Source organism: Prionailurus viverrinus, chromosome A1, assembly GCF_022837055.1.
Source record: "Prionailurus viverrinus isolate Anna chromosome A1, UM_Priviv_1.0, whole genome shotgun sequence".
Lineage (NCBI taxonomy): Eukaryota > Metazoa > Chordata > Mammalia > Carnivora > Felidae > Prionailurus > Prionailurus viverrinus.
The window spans coordinates 132,750,312-132,771,234 of NC_062561.1; the positions used below are offsets into that span (position 1 = coordinate 132,750,312).

The 20,923-nt window shown below is 36.0% G+C and overlaps 1 protein-coding gene across 2 annotated transcripts in view; it reads left to right on the forward strand.

Annotated features, from left to right (window-relative positions):
• The window catches only part of CWC27 (CWC27 spliceosome associated cyclophilin), a 191,420-nt gene that overhangs the window by 85,291 nt on the left and 85,206 nt on the right, over positions 1 to 20,923 (forward strand). Inside the window, exons 11-12 of one of the 2 annotated variants that reach the window (XM_047872573.1) lie at positions 7,945 to 8,048; positions 18,875 to 19,053. In XM_047872573.1, the coding sequence (XP_047728529.1) occupies positions 7,945 to 8,048; positions 18,875 to 18,954 (184 nt within the window). In that variant the 3' untranslated portion in view covers positions 18,955 to 19,053. Of the gene's footprint in view, positions 1 to 7,944; positions 8,049 to 18,874; positions 19,054 to 20,923 lie in introns of those variants that run through there. The other variant, XM_047872567.1, reaches the window with a different exon arrangement.

A 20,923-nucleotide genomic window follows, 5' to 3' on the forward strand; every position in this document is an offset into this window, starting at 1 on the left:
ATGTACTTTTCACCCAGTGAATAGTTAGCAAACTAAGTGAGATCCCACATAAGGAATCAGAAGCCTGTGTCATGTTTACATTTCCATTACTGACTTGGGCAATATTGAAAAAAATCTCTTAGTGTCTCTATACTTCAACTTTTTGTATCTATGACAAAAATGTTTGGCATCTCACTATTTCCTTAAATAATGGGTGTCAAGATCCTTAATACAAAGAAGTTGAAACAAGACGATCTGTATAATATTATCATTTTTTACATTTATACTATAATTACGACTATGCACTTCAGAAATATGAATTTACACCTTTCTCAGAATGTACTGGGTGATGATAAAACTGAGGCAAAGAAGGATGCTTTCTTGTGGCCATATAATGATGTTGGGTCTAGGTCTTCCGATAAACATGTCTCTGTTTTTACTGAAGTGTTTTTTTGTTTAATCTTTGGAATGGACATTAGTTTTAAAAAGAACAAACCTGGGCACCTGGGGTAAGTGTCTGACTCTTGGTTTTGGCTCAGGTCGTGATCTCACAGTTCATGGGTTCAAGCCCTACGTCTGGCTCTGCATTGCCAGTGTGGAGCCTGCTTGGGCTTCTCTCTCTGTCCCTCCCCTGCTTGCTTGTGTGTGCTTTCTCTCTCTCTCTCTCTCTCTCTCTCTCTCTCTCTCTCTCTGTCCCTCCCCTGCTTGCTTGTGTGTGCGTTCTCTCTCTCTCTCTCTCTCTCTGTCTCCCTCTCTCAAAATATAAATAAACTTTAAAAAAAATAAAAAGAAAAAAACCTATCAATCACATTAGAGTAGATACCTTTAATAGCATAGCACTTAGTATCATTTTACCACCAAATTTTACTTAAAATTATTGATTATTTAGTTTTAATTATTTAAATTGCTTATGTAATTTGATAGTTATGAGCTTTTTGGATTATATTTTGTCATTAAAAAACCCTGCCTTCTAAGCAGCTGATAGTGCTTTTACTCGTGCTCATCCTTAATCTTTGCACTAGTCTTGTTATAATACATATGCTGAATATAGCCACAATTTACAGATGAGAGAAAACCAAGCCTCAGTGAGGTTGACAACCTTGCCCCAATGCTGTGATCAAGTCCACTTTTTCTATGAAGTGTTGAAAGCTGAGGAAGATTTGAGTAGACAGAGATAGGGAAGAAAGACCATTTTAGGTCACGGAAGTAGCAGGAACAAAGGGGGACATGTGCTGAATCTTAAAGTTTGCCAACGTAATTTTGACTAGTATGTTTCTGGCTAAAATTTAGAGTAACTGTAGAGGATATGTTAGAGATAAGGTTGAAATAGTAGTTTGAAGGTAGCTTTTGGGAGGATTCACATGCTTGGGAAAGAAACTTAGTGCACAATTCAGTAGGATTTAGGGAATTATGAAGATCAGGGGAGTAGAATTGTAGGTTTGGCATAAGTGTGCTAAATGAATGGAAGAATGGCCAAACCAGAGGCACAGAGACCAGGTAGGAGGACTGTTGTGATAGTGCAGTTGTGAAAATCCAAACACCTGTCCCTGACCACAGAAAAGAGACTTTGTAAAAGAAGGATGTGACTACTAATCAGCTTTAGAAGATACAGGAGAAATACTAGCAGGTAGGCCTGACAACCAGCATTTTGGTGGCTCAGAAACAGGAAAGACAGAAATAAGGTGGTGTTTTTTGAGAAACCAAAATGATCAGTCTGACTTTTAAAATGGTAAATCTGATGTATTTGTGGAATATCAAATGCAAGTATCCATCTGGCAGTTAGAAATACGATTTAAGCTTGAAAGTGGAAATATGTAAAAAGCATCAGGCTAACAATCTTGATTTTATGCACTGAATGCATTAAGATAGATGGTATTGAAGTCCTGAATGTGGATGAGATTTCTAAAGAAAAGAGAAAAAGAAAGAGGGTTGAGACTAAGCTACTGAGAAGCCCCTACATTTGAGAAGCAGGATGTGGAAGAGTAAAAGCCAGTGGAAATAGAGACGGAATATTAGTAAGGTGGGAGGAGACCTGGCATGACAGTATGTCTGAGATTCCAAAAGGTCAGAGGTAAGGTGGTCAACAAAGTGAGATTCTACTGAAGGTCTAAGTTAGCATCCAATGGGAAGCTGTGGAAATTTTTTATTAGGAGGTCATAAGTTACTTTTTCTAAGACAGCAGTTTAGTAGTGCATGGTTACTAGTAAAGTATTAAAATAGGTGGAAAGCAGGTAAAGTGAAGCAACAAGAAAGAACAGTTGAGAAATTGGTTATTAAAAAAAAAAAAAAAAAGGAAGCTCAAAGCTGTAGAGAAACTCAAGGAAAATATTCCCATCTGGTCACTCATGAATGCTTGGCATTTAGACTGTCGCAGATTCTTTTCCCAGCCCTATCTTTTGTTACTAGCCCCAAGCCCCTTAAATCATTTATTCTATAGCCTAATGTTTTAGCATACACCCTGTGTTTCACCACCTCCCTGTTTTCATTTAAACACACTACTTAAGTACCTGCCTCTTCACTGTACCTCCACATGGGTAACTCCTATTCATCTCTCTGGGCCCAGATCAGATGCCTCCTCTGTGAAGCCATCCCTTATTTAGCCTACTGTAATGTTTCCCTCTCTGAGTTGAAAAATGCTTCAGTCATTTCTTTGTCATGGCAGTTAACCATGTTAACTGGGTGAGTCTGGGTGGCTCAGTTGGTTAAGCATCCGACTTCAGCTCAGGTCATGATCTCAGGGTTTGTGAGTTTGAGCCCCGCATCGGGCTCTGTGCTGACAGTTCAGAGCCTGGAGCCTGCTTCGGATTCTGTGTCTCCCTCTCTCTCTCTGCCCCTCCCCCACTCATGCTCTGTCTCTCTCTGTCTCAGAAATAAATAAATATTAAAAGAAAAAACAAACAACTATGTACTGTTATTATTTGTTCACGTACGAGATTTATGTCCCTCGTTGGAATTTAGGCTCCTTGGAGATTTTCTCAAGGTATTAGTGTACCATAATGTAAAGAATATGGACAACCCCATTTTTAGTTTTTACCTCTATCAGTGACTGATAGACTGTGTGACTTCAGGCTAAGTATTTAATCTCCACAGGCCTCAGACTTCTTTCTGTAAAATGCCTGTATCACAGGTTCTTAAGGAGATTAAGTGGTAACCAGGGAGGTGACTGGTTTGAAGAATCTGGCTAACTAGGTTCCTTTCCCTCCTTATTCACTTTGATTTCTGTGCCATCACTCAGAATGGTACCGTACAAATATTAGATGCTCCAGAAATTATTGAAGAAATTAGTACTTTCTTTGCTATTACTAAATATACAAAGGCTACTATAATTTCTAGGCTGCTATATTTTATTGGGATGATTTGTTTTAAAGACATTCTCTTTTCCAGGGCACCTGGGTGGCTCAGTCAGTTGAGCATCTGACTTCACTTCAGGTCATGGTCTCACAGTTCATGAGTTCAAGCCCCACATTGGGCACCCTGCTGTTGGCGCAGAGCCTGTTTTGGATCCTCTGTCCCCCTCTCTCTGTCCTCCCCCCAGTCACACTCTTTCCCTATCAAAAATAAAATATAATATAAACCATAAAATATAAACCATATTAAAATTCAAATGAATTCAGATTAGAAACATACCTATTAGAGAAAAAAGTCAATTAGCTCAGAGTTAATAGTAGCTTACAGAAGCCATTTGTTTTACCATACAAGCAGAAACTAGGCTCTGAAGGCATAAAGACACTGCCTGGACAAAGCAAGCCCATAGTTGAGCAGTATTCAGGTGACATAAACTCCAGGCTTACAACTTTTGTTCTCATTTTAACAGTTTAAAGATATTCTAGCACCAATGGATAAGATTATATTCTAGAGAATATACAGACTGTGACCTAAAGACTAGTTTAAAAACGTGCACTTCATTCTAAGAGTTATGGATTCCTCAAGTACCAACAGATAGTGTTATTTGAATAGTCTGGAAGATTTTAACAATGTTGTAAATTCTGAATCACTTGAAAAATTTAGTATAATGAAGCAATTTTTAATAATCTTATAGACCTTCCCTTCTCTATCTTACTTTGTCTTTTTTTAGTTTTTATTCATTATTCACTTTATATGTTATTAAAGTTTTTAAAAAAAATTTTAAATGTTTATTTTTGAGAGACAGAGAGAGAGACAGAGCACGATCAAGGGAGGGGCAGAGAGAGAGGGAGACACAGAATCCAAAGCAGGTTCCAGGCTCTGAGCTGTCAGCACAGAGCCTGACGTAGGGCTTAAACTCACAAACTGTGAGATCATGACCTGAGCCGAAGTTGGACACTTAACTAACTGAGCCACCGTGGTGCCACTAGCTGTTATTATGGCTACTTAAACAGTGCATTTAAGTCTTTGACTATTTAAGGATAGATTTTTAGAAGCTGGCATTATGCATTCACTGCCCTTTATAAAAATTATGAAGAGTTGATCTCCATATGTAGTAGAGGTAGCATTTATTTGTAGTAAATAACATAATAAAGAAATATTCCTACATCGCAAACAACCCTTAACTGTAATGCTGTTTTAACATGATCTAAATAATAATAGCTACCATTTGTTGAACATGTATTGTCTGTCCAATATTTTAAATATCTTACCCCCATTTTATAGTTGAGGAAACTGAGTCTCACAGATGTTAAATAATTGTTCTTAGGCCACTCAGATAATAAGTGTTAGAGTTAGCTTTTAAATCAAGACTTTCTGAATCCAAAGTTAATCCTTTTGATAACTGTGCATTACTACCTCTGCAACAGTATATACTGTCATTGCCTCATTCTTCACATACTTCAAATGACTCTCATAACTAGTTTGTTTAGCCATCATGCAGCATTTCCTCTTCAACTTTCAAAATAATCTTCCCCTCAAAGACCTTAGTATTCAGAAAACATCATCTAAATTTCTGTATTACTTACCAAATTAAAATTTTTTTTAATTGGTATAATAAAAGATGGTATTTAATGGATGGAGTAAAGATGTGGTTGCTATTCCCTGTGCTCATATAACTTCAAGAAATAGGAAGTAATTTATCTGAGAAATACATAATGAGAGCCTAAACTGGGCATTGATGTTGAGAGTCAAGAGGAGTATTATACGTGAGAGAGATTGGAAAATGACATACTCCGACAGTGATTCAGTGAAAGGGCGGGGGAACAGTCCCAGAGGAAGTTTAAAGTCTGGTCATTAGGAGGAAAATAGTTCCACATTCAAACAGGGATTTCAGGAAAAGGAACAGATTTGGGCAGGGAGGAGATGACTTCAAGTCTGAACATTGCAGCGTCTCGCCTCCACTATCCATCTAGATCTGGGCCCTTGAAATGTGGCTAGTTTAAACTGAGGTGTGCTGTAAGTATAAAATACACACCAGATTTAGAACATTTAGTACCAAAAAAAAAAAAAAGTAAATACAGTGTTAATATTTTTATATTGGTTGCATGTTGACATAATAATATTGTGGACATACTAAGTTAATGAGTTAAAACAAGTTGTTAATTTAACCTGTTTCCTTTTGCTATTTCTTTAATGTGGCAGCTAGGAAATTTAATTGCATATGTGTCTTACCTTATATTTCTGTTGGACAGTACTAATGTACAGGAAGGTTTGTAACAGTTAAAAATGCAGGACCAAACAATCAGAGCAAAACATCTAGATTTGGAAATAACCTATATAAAAGTGATATCTGATGTTATGAGATTAGACAAATGTTATGAGATTAGACAAAATGCCATTGTACAAGGTACAGAAATGGGAAAGATACCAAGAATTATAGATTGAGAAAAGAAAGAGTAATTAGAATAAGGATTGGAGAATCAATACTCTAAAATGGTACATAGTCTGATTAGGATAGAATTTCAAGAAGGAAGGAGTGGTTAATATTGAATGGTAGAGAAGCCAAAGAGGAAAAGGAAGACTGAGAAAAGACCATTGAATTTGGTTGATACAGAAGCAGTTTCAATAGAGTATAAGAAGGATAGATTGCAAGAGATTAAGAAGTTTGAGGCTGAGAAAGTAGACTCTATATATAAACTGTTCTTTCAGGCCAAGAGTCCAGTGGCAAAGATAATCATCACTTGATTGGAGCAGAGTCCAGGGAAATTTGAGTATGTTTGTTGGCTGAATGAAAGGATTAGTGAAGTAGGAGTGCTTGGAGTTGTAAAGAAGAGAAGATAATTGCTATATGGCAGTCCTAATGCACTGGGTCCCAAACCTGAATGCGTATTGGAATCAACCAGAACAAGGACAAATTCCCAGGCAACATCTCACATCTAACAAAATAACATTCTTTGGAGGTTTGTCTCTAGGAACATGTTGTGAACAAGGTCTTCTAGGTACTTATCACATATTCATAAGGACAAACAAGTCAAGAAAATTAAAGGTGCTGGTGAGGACATTAGTGAAATAGCTGACCGTATCATCTAGAATGGATAGAGAGCCAGCTGGGTTAGAATACGGCTGACAGATCATGAACTATGAAGAAGCTGGCTTTCATTATTATTTTGAGTGAGAACAGGTTCAATAGCAATGAAAAACTGAGGAAGTAGGTAGTAGATTAAAAAAAAATTTTTTAATGTTTGTTTGTTTGTTTGTTTGTTTGTTTGTTTGTTTGTTTGTTTTGAGAGAGAGAGCAGGGAAGGGGCAGACAGAGAGAGGGAGACATAGAATCCAAAGCAGGCTCCAGGCTCTGAGCTGTCAGCACAGAGCCTGACACGGGGCTCGAACTCAGGAAATTTGAGATCATGACCTGAGCTGAATTTGGACATTTAACCGACCAAGCCACCCAAGCACCCCAAGTAGGTAGTAGATTTTAATTAGAAGGAATTTTCAGAATTCAGGATCTTGGAGGCCAAGCAGATACAAATTATAGCCATTTGTGTTTGATGTAGAAAAGAGGTAGTAAGAATTGAGTTGTGCACATTGTAAGACCTATTACTTTGGTAACTAATATATGACATGCTTTAAAAGAAAAATAAAGTATGAGATTTGGGGACCAGGAAGAAGCACAAAGTTTGAATCAGTATGGAAGTATTTAGATTTAAGATCCCGGTAAACTGTGGCTTGGGTGTCTTTGGAGACCTTTTCTAGACTTGTTGCCTACTTGGGTTTACAGTGATTCTTTGAGTGTTTGTTATCCACTCTAGCTTTTACTGAAATAGAGTAGATGCCTGACATTCAAAGCTTGACTGGCCACTAGTGATCCTAAGTGTTCATGTCATGGGTAATTAATTTTTTATAAGTACATGAATTTGAATATATCCTAAAACTGGCTTTGTAGAAGCTAGCCACCTAGTGACTTGTAGTGAAGTCAATATTTATATCCCAGTTTACCTTTAATACATGATTGTACTAATCATCAGAATACCTCAGCCTTGTAGGTTTCACAGAAGAGGAAATTTTTTGCCAAACTATGGTATTAAGTGGGTTAAAAATTAATTCAGTTTAAAAAACTGAGTTTAAAAACATTTTAGCACCGCACCTAGCATGTAATTGCTTAATAAATGGTAGCTACTGGTGCCAGTTGAGGAATTCAAAAGTTTTAAAGCCACATCTTTTTGTGTATGTGCAAGTTTAGTAAGTAGAATTTATATTAAAATTTTGTTTTGATTCAGGATCTTCATGAATTATTAAACTGGAACTAGAACGCTAAATTGGCAAGTGAATTAGAATAGTGGGATATTTATCATTTATCTATTTCTGTTTAACATACTTGATAGGGAGTATATTTTATAGGTAATTCATATTATATTGCTATTCTAAAAATGACAGCTTCTAAAATACTCTATAGCTCTGTTTCCATAGCACAATACACAGGTAAGAAACAAAATGAATTACATTATTTTTTTGTGTTTTTTTAGGGATTTAGTGTATGTAAAAAACAATATGCCTGTTTTTGCTAAACAATTTTTTCTTTCCGTGTATTATGTACTTTATATAACTGTTTTTGCTTTACAGTGACGAACTCCGAAAAGAAGCAAGACAGTTAAAGCGGGAACTGTTAGCAGCAAAACAAAAAAAAGTAGAAAATGCAACAAAACAAGCAGAAAAAAAAAGTGAAGGTAAGGATATTTATCAGGTTTTTATTTTCACTTGTACAACATTACTCTCTTCCCTCCATCTCCCCTTCCTTCCTTTTCTCCTCTTTCCCTCCTCCCTCCTTTCTAAGTTTTGCTTTTTTTTTTTTTTTTAATACTTAGACAGCTAGCCAATAAAATAAATTTCCATTTAGGATTTTGTCTACGAAGTAAATTCAGTCAAACATGATCATAACTGGTATTCTAAGAAGATTAATGAAAACTAACAGAGACTTGTCCTCAGGCAAAACTTAAATGTTGCCATAACACATGTCTAGGAGTGCACAAGAATGGAATGTTCATTTCTTATATTGCATACCCTTTAAAAAATTTTTAAAAAGCATTTAGGCCCTATATTTGGGGCTTGTGTAAATATTTGTGCATTGGTTTGAATAGTATGAAATATAAACTCTTGTTTTTTGTTTGTTTTTGTTAAGATACTGAAAATCTAAACTATCAATAAAGCTGATAAAAATTAATCAAAATAATACCCTTCTATTTATACAGGTTAAATATATTCTTAATTTTACTATGATTTTTATGAAGCTATTAGGGCTTTATTTTAAGTTTATTTACTTTGAGAGAGAGAGCACAAGTGGGGTAGGTGCAGAGGGTGAGAGGGAGAGGGAGAGGGAGAGGCAGAGAGAAAGAGGGAGAGAGAGAGGGAGGGAGGGAGGGAGAGAGGGAGAATCCCAAGCAGGCTCCACGATGTCAGCATAGAGCCCAACACAGGGCTCAGTCTCATGAACTGTGAGATCATGATTTGAGCCAAAATCAAGAATTGGATGCTTAACCAACTGAGCCACCCAGGCACCTCAGCATTAGTATTTATTTTAAGTAGTACAGGTAATAACCACATAACTATCTAAAGGACATAGTCCTTAGATTATTTGCACCATATCCCCCAATGACTGTTATAGTAAAGGCAGGTACTTAATGAAGAATTCAAAGTCACCAAAATGTATTTGAATGAAACTATTAAAAAATTAACTCCCCATGATGACACAAATTATAAGCTCTATTTAAAAGAAAGGAAAGGGGCACCTGGGTGGCTCAGTAGGTTAAGCATCTGACTTCAGCTCAGGTCATGAGCTCACAGTTTATGAGTTTGAACCCCACATCAGGCTCTGTGCTGACAGCTCAGAGCCTACAGCCTGCTTGGAAATCTTCGTCTACCTCTCTCTCTGCCCCTCCCCTGCTCACACTGTCTCTCTCTCAAAAAAATAAACATTAAAAAAAATTAAAAAGAAAAGAAAAGAAAAGATAAACTTATATGTGACCAGGTCATGTAGGTAAAGTATAACCCTGAACAGAAACAAGCTATATTGGCAATACTGCGACTTGAAAGAAATAGAGTGAAGGTTATTTTATTTTTAAGCTTAATTTTTTTTTTTAATGTTTATTCATTTTTTTTGAGAGAGAGAGACAGAGCATGAGCGGGGAAGGGGCAGAGAGAGAAGGAGACGCAGAATCCGAAGCAGGCTCCAGGCTCTGAGCTGTCAGCACAGAGCCCGACGCACGGCTCGAACTCACGAACTTTGAGATCATGACCTGAGCTGAAGTGGGGCGCTCAACCGACTGAGCCACCCAGGCACCCCTATTTTTTAAGTTTAGACATAATTTTCTCAGAGTATTGTTCCTTATAATTAAGAGCATTTTAAATATATGAGAGTAATTCCTTTCAACTATAAAGATCTTTTACTTAAATTTTAATTCATTTTTGAGCAAATAATTATTAGTACTCCCATTCCTCAAGAACCATGCAGGACTAGGGGTATGAAGTTGGCAATGGTTGGAGGTTCTTACCTTTATAGTTCATGATCTAGTCAGAGTGAGAGAATTGGAAATAGATAATTACTGCAATAGTGCTTTATAGTTAAGGCTTATATTAAATATAAGTAGTGCTCTTTTAAATTATTTATCTGCCTTTAAAATATTAAATGCAATTAAAGAAACGTTTGAGTCTTAGAATGATTTCTTTTTTTTTAATTTTTTTTTCAACGTTTATTTATTTTTGGGACAGAGAGAGACAGAGCATGAACGGGGGAGGGGCAGAGAGAGAGGGACACACAGAATCGGAAACAGGCTCCAGGCTCTGAGCCATCAGCCCAGAGCCTGACGCGGGGCTCGAACTTACGGACCGAGAGATCGTGACCTGGCTGAAGTTGGACGCTTAACCGACTGTGCCACCCAGGCGCCCCAAGTCTTAGAATGATTTCTTAACACAAAAGAGAAGATTTCTTCTAGAGCTTATTTCAGTCTGTTGATGAGAAAGCCATATAAAACCATTTTGTTATGCCATATTTGGGGATTACATTAGGAATTACTTTTCTCAATTTAATTTTCCTTATATCTTCTAGAAATATCCTGGAGTTTCCTTAAATCTGAATATCATTTAAAATTAGCTTCTACAAAAAGTGGGTCATTTTATTTATTTTTGATTGCTTTGTTTTGAAATAATTTTAGACTTCCAGATAAGTTGCAAATACAGAATTCCCATATACCTTTAACATGAAGATCTTATATAACCATAGTACAATGGTGAAAACCAAGCAATTGATGTTAATACATGACTGTTAACTAACTACAGACCTGATAAGAATTTCACCCATTTTCCCACTACCATTGTTTTTCTGTTCTGTTTTTCCATCCAGAATTCCATACTGTATTGAGTCATCATGTTCCTCCTTAGTATCCTCTGATCTATGACAGTTCCTCAATCTTTTCTTATCTTTCATGTCTTTGACACTTTGAGGAGTCCTAGTTAGATATTTTGGGGAATGTCTCATTTGAATTTGTCTGATGTTGTCTTGTGATTAGATTAAGGTTATGCTTTTTTTTTTTTTTTTTTTTTTTTTTGGCAAGATTGCCACAGAAATGATATGTCCTTCCCAGTGCATTATAAAGTTGTCTGTTGTCTTTTTACTGGTAATACTGCCTTGATGACTAATTTAAAGTGGTGTCTCTTGAGTTGCTACACTCTAAAGTTACTCTTTCCCTTTGAGATTTTAAGTATTTGGGGTGAGATACTGTGAGACTATTCTGTTTCTTTTCAAGCTTACCTCCGCTAATTTTAGTATCCATTGGTGGATCTTGCCTATAGGCAACAGTTATTTACTGTGGTGTTCTAATGGTAACTTTTAATTTTCCTTTTTCTTACTACTTTTATTACTTGGAATTCTTTAAGAAAGAGGTCTCTCTCGCTCTCTTTCTCTATTACTTACTTATTTATATCACTATTCACTTATTTATATCAATATGAACTTGTGAGTATTTATTTTATTCTATGTGTTATAATCCCAAACTATCATGATTTATTTTGTTGTTCAGATAGTACCAGAATTGGTCATTAGTAGTTCTTTCAGGTTGGCTCCTGTGTCTTTTCAACTGGCTCCCACTTTGAGAACATTTTTACTTTCTAGCACTAGAAGCCCAAATTGATCTTGTGGTTTCCCTTCTCCAGGCCTGAAATCAACCACTTCAGGGAATTCTTGTTTTCCATTGTATTTAGAAACCAAGATCTAGGGACTAAGTCAGTCTTTTTATTTTGATTCTAATAATTTTAGAATGCTATTAGGAGCAATTTTGTATTATCACCATCTTGTTAAAATGCTGAACAAAATTTGCTTTTAGCCCCTATCTGTGATGCGTTATAAATTACCTTTTTCTTGGAATTGTATTTCCTCTAAACTTACTTGATCTTTTTAAATTGACTAGTATGTATAATGTTAGAAAAATGTTTATTACAGAGGCGCCTGGTGGCTCAGTCAGTTAAGCGTCCAATTTTGTCTCAGGTCATGACCTCACGGTTCGTGGGTTCGGGCCCCACATCAGGCTCTGTGCTGACAGCTCAGAGCTTGGAGCCTGCTTCAAATTCTGTGTCTCTTCCCTGCCCTTCCTCGCTCGTGCTCTGTCTCTCTTTCTCAAAAGTAAATTAAACATTAAAAAAAATTCTTTTAATTTATTATGGAAGATTTGTGAATTTTAAGCCTCCCTGAATATATGTCAGAACTCAGCCTATCTTCCCAGGTGAAAGATATTCCATGGTTAGAACTATATAAACTCTGGGAACAGATCCAAAAGTTCTCATAAGCATTTTCATAGTAAGATCATCACGTGAAGAGAAGTTGAAAGTGATATTTGACTTCATACATCATCTGAACCAATTCAAGAAAGATTTCTTGATTGGGCTATATGGCTGCATATCTGGCTTTTTTTTTTTTTTTTTTTAAGTTTATTTTATTTTGAGAGAAAGAGAGAGAATGAGCAGGGGAGAGGCCGAGAGAGGAAGAGACAGAATCCTAAGCAGACTCCTCACTATCAGCACAGAGCCTGACATGGGGCTTGACCTCATGAACTGTGAGATCATGACCTGAACCAAGATTAAGAGTCAGACGCTTAACTGACTGAGCCACCCACACATCCGTGCATATAATGCCCCTGAATTATAAAAGCCCCTGCGTATCTGGCTTTTATAAGACACTTTATTTTAATCCAAGACTAAATTACCTGAGTATTATGGCAACTCTGGATGGTTTGGTCTTTTGAATATTATATGCTATATCTAGAAATTTAATTTGCCAACAAACTTAGAAGTAGATAATCCATTATTAAAAAGAGCATTTTGAATATTTTGATGTATAAACTATTGTGTAATATAGACCTATCTTCCAAACGAATTTACATCTGGATGCATGTACCACATCTGCTAATTTAGAGAGTCTAAAAATACATTAATTTTGGTGTTTTTTTAAAGTTTTTTATTTATTTTCTGAGAGAGACACAGAGAGAGAGAGAGAGAGAGCTCATGCACGCACAAGTGAGGGAGGGGCAGAGAGAGAGAGAGAAAGAGAGAGAATCCCAGGCAGCCTTCACACCAGCAGCACAGAGGCTGGTGCACTGGGCTCAAACTCATGAACCATCAGATCATGACCTGAGCCAAAAGCAACAGTCAGATGCTGAACTGACTGAGCCAGCCAGGAGCCCCAATTTTGTTATTTTTAATAGTAATTTTTGATAGTAATACTAAGTGCTTGTTATATGTAACACTAAAGGTTAGAAGAATACTTTAGAATATTATATCTTATCAAAAAATAAACAGGAAAGTATTAAAACTTTTAAGTCTAGTTACTAACAGTGAAGTTATTTAAGCCTGTGTGACTCCATTCTCTTGTCGTAAATCCATGTAGAAAATGTTTTGTGTACCCCTCAAGATTCTTGTAAGAAGTAAATTAAATAATGAGAAGACCTTTAATAAATGTACAGTGGTGTATAAAAAATAATTTTAAATTTTAAAAAGAAAAATATAGCTATTTCTGGTTTCATTTTGTCCTATCGAAATCCTACAAATGGAAATTTTGAATTTTAATACTGTGTTAGTTGCAGTTAAAGCCTGTAATCAATATAGCTATATATAAATACAACATAAATCAAAATTGCAAAATAAGTATTTCTTTCATATGCTTTCTAAGTTACATTTCTATAATCCTATTCTTTGTTAAAAAGGTTTTAAGTGTGAGCTTGACTATATTCTTTTTTTTTTTTTTTTTTAACGTTTATTTATTTTTGAGACAGAGAGAGAGCATGAACGGGGGAGGGTCAGAGAGAGAGGGAGACACAGAATCTGAAACAGGCTCCAGGCTCTGAGCTGTCAGCACAGAACCCGACATGGGGCTCAAACTCACAGATCACGAGATCATGACCTGAGCCGAAGTTGGACGCTTAACCCACTAAGCCACCCAGGCGCCCCAGCGTGACTACATTCTTAAGTAAAACATCCAGTAGTATTATTTCCTGATTTTCTGAATTTATCTGGCAATTCTAACACTTGTTTACTATTGCCACTTCATTTTAGAATTTAGTGTATTATCCTCAGATTAAAAGCACTTGAACAAATATCAGAAAAACATCAGAACAAAAAAGCTTTGTGTTCTAATGCTTGTGCATTAATCTACCCCGTTCTGGCCTTCTTGTGTGAATGGAGGCATCCTATTTAGCATTTAGCCAGGTGTTCTAATAGATGTGATACTTTATTGGGCTTTTGTCATCTTAGGAAATCTTTAATCAGAGAGTAATATTCCTTTGGTTTGATAATCTTTACCCAATTTCTTGGACTGGATCCTTAGCCAGATTGGTATAAGACAAACAGGAATTTATATTCTAACTATGGTTGTACTTCTGAGTCTCTTCTGTCACCTTCGGCAAGTTACTGTAAAATCAAGACCCATCTATTTATCTCTATATAAGTTAAAGATAAAATCTGCTATTCGTATTTTTATAATGTTTTACTATTAAGTATTTACTTCTTATTAACTCCTTCAATTACATTATGGCAGAAGATAAAATACTTTTGTTGCCTTTACATCAGTAAATACTTTAGGCCCCATACAAATGAACAATCCTGAATGTATTGCTGTTTGATGTTACCTAATTGTGGTGATAGTGCCATGGGTATAGGCACATGTCCAAAACCATCAAAGTGTATATGTCCAACAAGTGCAGCTCTTTTATACACCAATTATGCCCCCAAAAAGCTGCCCCCCCAAGAATATTGATCTATAGCCCCCAAATCTCTTAACATCTCTGCTCTAGTAAGAAAACATACACTTACAATTGAGCCAGCCTATTAATCTGTTTTAAACCAATGTAAAACAAAGCTTCTCTATGTATTAAAAATGTATATAGGACCATCCATTGTCTCTTCAGTCTTCCCAGAAAAGCTCAAAGCCTGCTATTCCTTATATCACAAGGATGTTGTCAGAGAACGTATAATTATACCTCGATATTATAAGAACAGCATTACATAAATATAACTCATAATTTTTACCATTAACTTGCCATCTACATATATTTAAAGGCTTCAGATAATGTATAAAAGGTTTCACTAAATGAAAGAAACAGAACATCGAGGAATAAAACCATTATTTTAGTGTATAATTCGAATTGTTTTGATAGTGTGAAATTTGACTCTAAAATTCAAAATAGTTAAATCATATTCTCAGTTGAATACAGAATTTGCAGTAGGTTCTAACACCCCAAGTTAGGTAAACAAGGAATGTAGTATTTGACTTTAGACATCAGCAATGTCAGAAGAGATGTACTGCAGGACAATCCTGTTTACAGCCTGGGAGTTTCTCTAAAGTCCCACTGTGAGTCATCCAAGCCTATGCATAGGGGTTTTGTATCAATTTTGAATAAGATTGATAGTTAATTGGAGATAGGGTCACTTTCCTCTGTTGGCTCCGTCAGGTTAATAAACTGTATAATCCTTTTCATGAAATTATGTCTCTAATTTTTTCCAGGTTTCTTTGAGTTTTATCATATCAAAACTAGTACCAAACTGAAAATAATCACATAGAGATACAGGTTAGGACATATTCTCAAATCACTTTTTGAGAGATAAGGTATCAGATCCTCTTTTCAAAGTTCTAAGCACACAATACCTGTTTTCTGACTGGTGCCAGAAATTAGAGGAAGAAGGGCAATCTGAGCTTGTAAATCAAGAAAGAATTTTAAAGCCTCTTCATGAACACATCCCTGGGGTGTTTTGTACCTCTCAAATTGCACTGAGCCATTTTAAGTTTTGTCAGACTCTCTTTTTAACACTGCATTAAGGCCGACTAGGGCCCCTCAGGCTTGATAGGTTGTAAAAGTATATAGTTTTTGACTACTTTTCATCTATCTAACACAGAATGTTAAACTAGCTTAACCTTGGTTTTTATAAGAATCAGAAGTGCTTTTGGAATGTTAGCTCTGTGTTGTGCCTAATGCCATGCAGAATCCATTCCTCTCCCTAAGCAAACTGGTACTTTTTTCCAAAGCAGTTAACTTACTTCAGGTACTTGAGTCATCATTCTTTTCTTGAAGGCTAGAAGTATCAGACCTATTTTTCCCATAGTCTACTCTTAATCTGTGTGCTTCTATTTTTTTTTAAGTTTATTTATTTACTTAGAACAAGCAGGGGAGGGGCAGAGAGAGAGAGAGAGAGAGAGAGAGAGAGAGAGAGAGAGAATCCCAAGCAGGCTCTGCACTGTCAGCGTGGAGCCTGATGTGGGGCTCAAACTCACAAACATGAGATCATGACCTGAGCCGAAATTAGGAGTCTAATGCCAAAACCTACCAAGCCACCCAGGCATCCCCTGCATGCAACTTTTAATGTTACTTACACAGAAGACTAAAAGTATATTTGCAGTTGACCCATAGAAAGCCTCTCAGGCCAGCCATCAATAATATTCTACTTATTCTTACTTTGTACATGGCACTAACAAATTGATTATTGGGTTCTAAGTTCAAAACAGATTAAAGAATAATAACAGTGAGGGAGAGTACCCTTTAAAGGTGGAAATTTTATGGTATATGAAGTATAACCTCAAGAATTAAATAAATGAATGAATGAATGAATGAATGAATGAGTAAGCAAGCAAGCAAACAAGCAAAAGAAAAGCCAGGGTAGGGGCTGGCCTGTGTCTTGCTAGCCCACTATTTTATTGGACTTAAACAAAATTAAAAAAAAAAAAAAAAGTGAGAGAGAAAGGCACAGCTAGGAACATTCTTTCTGGCAGTTGCAAGAGGTGATAGCTGACCACTTGACAGCAAGTAAGAAAGCACAAGAACTAATAGTAATGGAATATTATGGATTTGCTATTAATAGTATTTCATTATACTTTGAGAGCATGTCAGTATTAAAATTATTGATGGTCATTCAATTAAGAAAAGTTTAGATGGTACTTATTGTTTAGTAAGACAGAGACTGGGTAATGATTCCAACCTAATTGGTAAAAAAATAAAATTATCATTTTAATCAATTAGAGATAAGATTCTCTTTTCTGAAATATTTAGTTATGTCAAATACTTCATTTCTTAGAAGTCCTAAAAAAATAAAACTCCCTCTGTAGCAAGGAGAGTCAGTCTCTCAAATAAAATTGTATTAAATACATGCCACTACCTTCATGGGCCAGAAAGCATACTATATTTTTAATAATATGTCTTTCATTAATATAATTTCTAAAAAAAATAGTAAAGATTTTTAAAGGTATATAGTAAATGTAAAGATGTACATACCCTCACATTTAGACCAAGAATTTAATCTTTTGGTAGAGTGAATAAGAGATGACCGTCTTTAATTTGAGAGTCCATAAAGTACTTTGTTCTTTTTTGGACAGTCCATCTCAGACTTTCTCACTAGCTGTCATTAGCAAATCTTGTTGAGCCTTACTCTGAGAATCATACATTATGGGCACATTTAATGTTTATGTGCAATGAAAAATAGACTTTAACCAGTCTTCCTAACGGTTGTTTAGGACTCATTGGCTGCTGTTTTTATAAACCAATGTGTCAGGCCTATCTCTTTGCAGTCCTTCACTGTCTTAAAATAGTTTTTGTTCTTGTTTTTTCGTTAAAAATTTTTAAAATTATTTTATTTTGTTTTTTATTTGAGAGAGAGAGAGAGACAGCCCATGAGCGGGGGTTTTAATGATTTTGTTTTTAAGTAATCTCTACACCCAACATAGGGCTCAAACTTACAACCCTGAGGTGGAGACTCACATGCCTACTGACTGAACCAGCCAGGTGCCCATTAAAATAGTTTTTAAATGAGAGGAGCACCTGGCTGTCTCATCTGTAGAGCATATGACTTGATCCTCGGGGTCATGAGTTCAAGCCCCACAGTGGGCATAGAGCTCACTGGGAAAAAAAATTGGGTTGTCCTATTGGGGCACCTGGGTGGCTCAGTCAGTGAAGCATCCAACTGTTGGTTTTGGCTCAGGTCATAACATCACGGTTCATGAGTTTGAGCCCCATATCAGGTTCTGTGCTGACCGCACAGAGCCTGCTTACAATTCTCTCTCTCTCTCCCCCTCTCTTTCTGCCCCTCCTCTGCTCACACACACTCTCTCTCTCAAAATAAATAAATCAACTTAAAAAAATAGTTTTTAAATGAACATTACTTCTGCCTGCTGGTAGATGTAATTCCCATATAGGAAGTTTGACAAGAGCCTTTAACTATATTTTTAGTAACTGCACCTTATCTTCCTGTTACTAATATTGATGCCATTCCTAATCCAGTAAAAATAGGTTAATTGATAGTAAGTATTAATCTTTGGCCATAACTGTCAATTTTTTAAAAAGCTGTATTATTTCTTCCATTTATAAAAGTAACGTATTCTTTGCAAAAATATCAGAAATGTAGAAAAGCATAAAGGATAAAAAAGATCACCCATGATACTTCTGCCAAAGACAACCATGGTTAACTGTGTAATATTTGTTTTTCTGGACTTTTTTTATCTTCATGCCAGAAACACGTGTACATGTGGCATCATGTTTTCCATAGTTGTTTTTAATATAATCTTGTTTGTAATATGCTTTTTAAAAAACTTTCCAAGTGAAATTGACTGATAACTCTTAAATGGAAAACTTGATTTTAGGGGTGTTCTTCCTTTTAATTTTCTCATATCAGAGAGTAGGATATAGAGGACGATAGATGTAAAGACTATAAATGTAGTTGAAAGGCAAAAAGTTCCCACCATTTTCAGCTCTAGGGTTTAGAAGATGTGAGGGCACTGACACCCAGGGACTCCACTTCCATTGCTGACGGGCATTATTTATACCTCTCATGAATTAATACTAAACAACAAAAACATACTGATTGACATTGCCTCGTAGCAGAAACCTTATAATGTGCAAGGAAACATTATACTCAATATTGAGATCATGAACTAAAATAATTACAAATTTTCCCCCTTTAAAAAGGAAGACGTGAGGGGTGTGTGGATGCATGCACGTTATTTTTTGTTTTGTTTTGTTTTGATATTTAGATTGTCTCAAGGGGAGAACTAATATCGTCATTAAAATTTTGATTATAACCAGCATTCTCATTTGGGAGTGGAGTTGTTAACTATTCCAGACTGCTGTCAAGACCTTATTTTAAGTAAGATGTTTTTCTTTTATGTGACACTTTATGAGGTTTTGCCAAAAATGACATCAAACATATAATTCATTTGAGTGCTGAGTTTCTTCCACATCTTGCAGCACTTAATCAAATTTGAAAAAGATAATCTCTTCACAACTTTAGAGTGTAAACCTGTGAATGTGTTGCATTAAAACTTACTTTAGACAGTTTAATCTGTGTGGTATTGGGTTGATTTTTTTTTTTAACGATTAATGCAATATGCTGACAGTTTTGAGCGGCTATATTTTCAAAATTCTTCATATAAACTCCTGGCAGATGGTACAGATGCAGGTTTTAAGTATTTATAATTTTTCATGCAAAAAACGATAATCTCTAAATTATATTAAAAACTACATGAAAGAATTTGAAATGCCAGAAAGGACAGAGAATAAAGAAGTTCTCAGAATGTGAAAAGATGTCAAAATGTTAAGAATCCTTAAGACTCTATTTTGACTTACAAAAGTAGTTTGTATTGATTTTTTTAATGGTCTCACAGTATGCTTATTTAAAGCAGGCTGCAGTATTTTTAAAATGTGAAAGTGGGCTAGCCTTAAGAAATGTCATGAGCATCAGAAACTCTGATCTTGAGTGTGGTCTATTTACAGTGAATACTTCTGTGCAGTCATCAGAGTTTTGGTCCTGAAAGGCACATCCAGCCCTACGTTTCCCTCATATACATAGAGAGCCAAAGGCCAGCCAATAAAAGGGCTTACCCAAATCACACAGCAAACTCCTAAGTCCTCTGGCTGCCAGTCCAGTGCTGTTTCCACAACTCTGTTCTTCAATTTGATCCAACCTTGAGTAGATACAGTCTGTAAAATTTTAATTGGTATCTATTAAAATCTACTTTGGTTTTGGTGAGAATAATTGTTTCTAAAAGTCTTTCTTCAAACCTAGAGTCTTTTAAAGAACATATTATTGTCATACTTGTGTCTTTTCAAAGACTAAACATGAAATTTTGCAATGACTGGCAAAAAATTTAAATATTATAGAAAACGTTAATTTCTGGCAACATGGCAGACTGAGTCCAAACTGATCCTCCCACTGAAAACAACTAAAAATGTTGTATATAGCATAAAAACATTTTCTCATATTATCCTGTGAACTTGCAAAACAAACAAACAAGAAACTAGCCAAATAAAATGAGAAATATCCAAACCAGTGGGGCACCTGTGGTGGTTCAGTCTGTTAAGCATCTGACTCTTGATTTTGGCTCAGGCCACGATCTCATGGTTCATGAGATCCAGCCCTGCATCAGCCTCTGTGCTGACAGCTTGGAGCCTAGTTAGGATTCTCTCTCCCTCTCTCTCTTTCCCTCTGCTCTCAATAAATAAATAAATAAACAAACAAACAAATAAATAAACTGAAAGAAAGAAAAGAAAGGAAGGAAGGAAAGAGAGAGAGAGAAGAAAGAAAGAAAGAAAGAGCCACACCAGGGAATAAGTAAAGATGTGAATTAAGAGAATAAGTGGAGCACTAGATCTAGCTTTAGCCCTAATGATATTTGCTAAACTGACTGAACTAGAGAATTGTTTTTTGAGGTCTTACAAAGAGACAGTATGGAACCTAAGATCTTCTCAGGGTCTCTCAACTATCCCATATAGTTGGGAGCCCAGAGGTTCTCATCCTTAGTGGCAGGGAGAAATAAAAATAAGCAGAAGCATCTTATTCTCATCAAAGAAAGAACTACAAGGAAAACTGCCTATCTTGAATCATGGTGCTGAGCATTTGGGGACAAGAGCATTTCCTACGAACCATAAACACATGGCAGCTTTCTCATCAGTTTAGAGCCCCAATTCACCCTGACTGGGTGGCGTTAAAATCCCCCAGCCAAGAATTTAGCTGGACACAGTCCTGGATCCTTAGTGCTCCCAGAAGCTTGTTACAAACAAACATAAGTCCTTTCAGGAGAAAC